This window comes from Somniosus microcephalus, unplaced genomic scaffold (genome assembly GCF_052327205.1).
Source record: "Somniosus microcephalus isolate GS21.2 unplaced genomic scaffold, FLI_Smic_1.0 unresolved_chr1, whole genome shotgun sequence".
NCBI classification, from domain to species: domain Eukaryota; kingdom Metazoa; phylum Chordata; class Chondrichthyes; order Squaliformes; family Somniosidae; genus Somniosus; species Somniosus microcephalus.
Window position 1 is genome coordinate 143,058,664 of NW_028225179.1, and position 3,348 is coordinate 143,062,011.

The 3,348-nt window shown below is 50.2% G+C and overlaps 1 protein-coding gene across 1 annotated transcript; it reads left to right on the top strand.

Moving 5' to 3' along the window:
- Nucleotides 1-1,093: 1,093 nt before the first annotated feature.
- LOC147096118 (uncharacterized) lies at nucleotides 1,094-3,118 on the top strand. The gene is made up of 2 exons (XM_085973778.1): nucleotides 1,094-1,194; nucleotides 2,380-3,118. The coding sequence occupies exons 1-2, from the start codon at nucleotides 1,094-1,096 to the stop codon at nucleotides 3,116-3,118; spliced, it is 840 nt and encodes a 279-aa protein (XP_085829904.1).
- The last annotated feature ends 230 nt before the right edge of the window (nucleotides 3,119-3,348 follow it).

The following is a 3,348-nucleotide window of genomic DNA, read 5'->3' on the forward strand; positions in this document are numbered from 1 at the left end:
CATTGCTGCGACCGTTGTTTCTGCTCAACTTTCCCAATTGACATTTTGAAGATAAACCCGAGAATCTTCGAATGATTCTGGCGGTTGTCCTCCAGCTCTCGGGAGTCTTTGCAATCAGCTGCAGTCGACGTGAAGCATTTTGCAGACTGGAATGAGTTGGAGAAAAAATAGTAACAGAAATTATTGGTATTCATTGGATTAAGAGTTGGAATTGTGTTGGTGTTTATGCTCCATTTGATCATCCAGCGTATTCTGCAGTGAGTCTCACTTCCTGACTCAAAGCCTTTCCACCATCTACAAGGCACAAGTCAGGAGTGCGATGGAATATTCTCCAGTGTGTACCATCTACAAGATGCACTGCAGCAACTCGCCAAGACTACTTCGGCAGCACCTCCCAAACCCATGACCTCGTCCACCTAGAAGGACAAGGGCAGCAGGCGCATTGGAAACACTACCACCTCCAGGTTCCCCTCCAAGTCACACACCATCCTGACTTAGAAATATATCGCCGATCCTTCATCGTCGCTGGGTCAAAATCCTGGATCTCCCTACCTAACAGCACTGTGGGAGTGCTTTCACCACACGGACTGCAGCGGTTCAAGAAGGCGGCTAACACCTCCCCTCAAGGGCAATTAGGATGGGCAATAAAAGCTGGCCTTGCCAGCGATGCCCACATCCCGAGAATCTTTTTAAATGCCAAATAAATTGCCTCAGGTTCAGCATTTGTGTACTATGCCGTAAGGGTTTTAGTAAATAGCTAATATTGCAGTGACCTTTCTTAAGCAAAACCGATTAAGCACATATTTTTTTCTCTTCGAAAATCTCTTGTAGTTTCTGGGACCCGTCTAATTTGTATAAGGTTTCCCCATTCCTAAAGTGGCAGCGGCTTTTGACAAAAAAAAACTTGATACGTGACTGTGATTTGTGCAGACTGAACATGTGGTGTGTCAAGGATCAGCCAATTGGAATAGACAATTTGGCATCCTGCATTAGAATTTTTTTGTATATAAGGGAGGAGTTGCGGGCTCCATTTCTATGTTGCTTTGTGTTTTTATTAACTGATCGACGTGGAGAAGGAGTTGAAGGGCTTGCCATGCCGACTGCTGCTGCTGGTTCCACCAGTTCCACCACAGCCGGTGCCAAGGGTGCCGTCTCCAAGAAGGGCTCGAAGAAAACCGCCATGAAAATGACCAGGCAAGGGGACAGGAAGCAGAGGAGGAGCAGGAAGGAGAGTTACAGCATCTACATCTACAAAGGTGCTGAAGCAGGTCCACCCCGAGACCGGCATCTCCTCCAAGGCCATGAGTGTCATCAACTCGTTCCTCACCGACATCTTCGAGCGCATCGCCTGCGAGGCCTCCCGCCTGATCCATTACACCAAACGCCAGACCATCTCCTCCCGGGAGATCCAGACCGCCGTCCGCCTCCTACTGCCGGGGGAACTGGCCAAGTACGCCGTCACGGAGGGGACGAAGGCTGTTACCAAATATACACCAGCTCCAAGTAGAGTCTCCCTTTCCAAAAAAAACCTGCAATTAAATCACCAAACGGCTCTTCTAAGAGCCACTTCAAAAAGTCTTAAGGCGCAGCTATTAAACAAAACCGAGACCCTTGAACAAATACTTTTGTTAGGCTGCATGTTAATGCAATGAATTGCCAAATTAATCGTCCGGTTAATGCACCTACATGTGTTCAATTTATGAAAGCTGTTTTAATTCGCATTTCTTTCTTTTGATTATAAGAGTCCCTGAAGGGATTGGGGAATTCACGGGGAAGGGGGCAATCGGCGCTCAAACAACTCCGAGAACAAGGATTTCGGTTGAAACCAAGGCTCTTCCCTGCCAGTTGAAGAATTTACTCTTGATATTGTCACCCAGGTGTACAGAGAAGATCAATGTTGCCGGACCGCCAATATTGTGGAAAAAAGCGGGGTAAAATAGGAGGTAGCTCAAGCATTAATGTTAAGTGACGCCACGTTTCGGTCTAGGAAGACCTTTGTTTTGTAGAGGGAAGGGGAGAACTTGGAGACAAGAAGTCATTGAGACCGCGACTTGGAGTAGGAAATAAGACAGAAACATTTTCCCAGATCAAGAAAACTGCACAACTTACATTTACAAATGGCATTTAAGGTCGAAACACGGCCCAAGACGCTTCACGGAGGAAAGAGATGAAGAGACGCTCAAGTCTTTACAGAGAATTGAGCAGAAGTTTAATGAAAAAAGAAAGGATTCGGAAGAACTTCGAAGGGAAAGAGAGAGAGAGAATGTCTCTGGGGATATATGATCGCTCTGAGGTGATACACGCTTTGGAAAGAAGGCGACTTTGTTTTGTGTTTTGTTAGCGGGCATTTTTCAGGAGATGAGACCTTTGGCTCTGCAGCGTCCGGTTCGCCTGGTTAAATAGCGCCGGCTGCTGGAAACTCTTCATTCCCCAACACACAGACAGAGAGAGAGAGAGAAAAGGTCCCAGCCCAGCCATAGCCGACACTCTCCCTGCCAGGAGCACCAGGAGGAAGACCAGAGCTGCGCCCCCGGCCAGGAGACCCGGCGCCACCGTGTCCCAGCAGATCCTGGAGGTGGTGGCTGCCACCAAGGAGCGCCGGGGGCTCTCGCTGTCGGCTCTCAAGAAGGTCCTCTCGGGCCGCGGCTACGACGTGGCCAGAAACAACTGGCGGGTCAACCAGGCGGTCCGGAGCCTGGTGACCAAAGGTTCGCTGCTGCAGCCCACCGGCACCGGCGCCTCGGCCTCCTTCAGGCTCAGCAAGACGTGGGGCGACCGGGAGGAGGAGGAGAAGCCCAAGGGGGAGCCCGCCACCGCCGCCAGAGAGAGGAGGAGGATGAAGCAACGTGCGGTCAGGAAGGTGGCGCCCAGGAGCAGAGGCTCACCCAGGAAGACCAAGAAACGCGGTGCCGCCAGGAAGGGGGCGAGGAGGGCCACCGCCCGCAAACCCAAGGGGAGGAAGGTGGCCAGGGCCGAAGGGAAAGGCAAACGCCACCGTGCAAAGCCGAGAAATCTGGCCAAACAACCGGATCAGGAGGCGGACCAAACCCCCGCTCAGGAGACCTCCCTCTCGGAGAAAGAAAGCCAAGTTTGCTCGGAGCAACAGGACAGCTCCTGAGTGCAAGCGAATCTCCCCGAATGATTGATTTATTACAGACTGGGGATAAAAAAAAGACAACGGCTCTTTTCAGAGCCACAAAATAATTCATCAAAGAGCCGAATTAGATTATTTTTTTGTGTAATTATGTAATTGAAATAAATGCGGGGGAGGGGCTGGTGGAAGTGCTTGGAAATAAATATACAACACGTCAATCAGTCTGAACGGGAGAACGATGCGTCACATGTTTG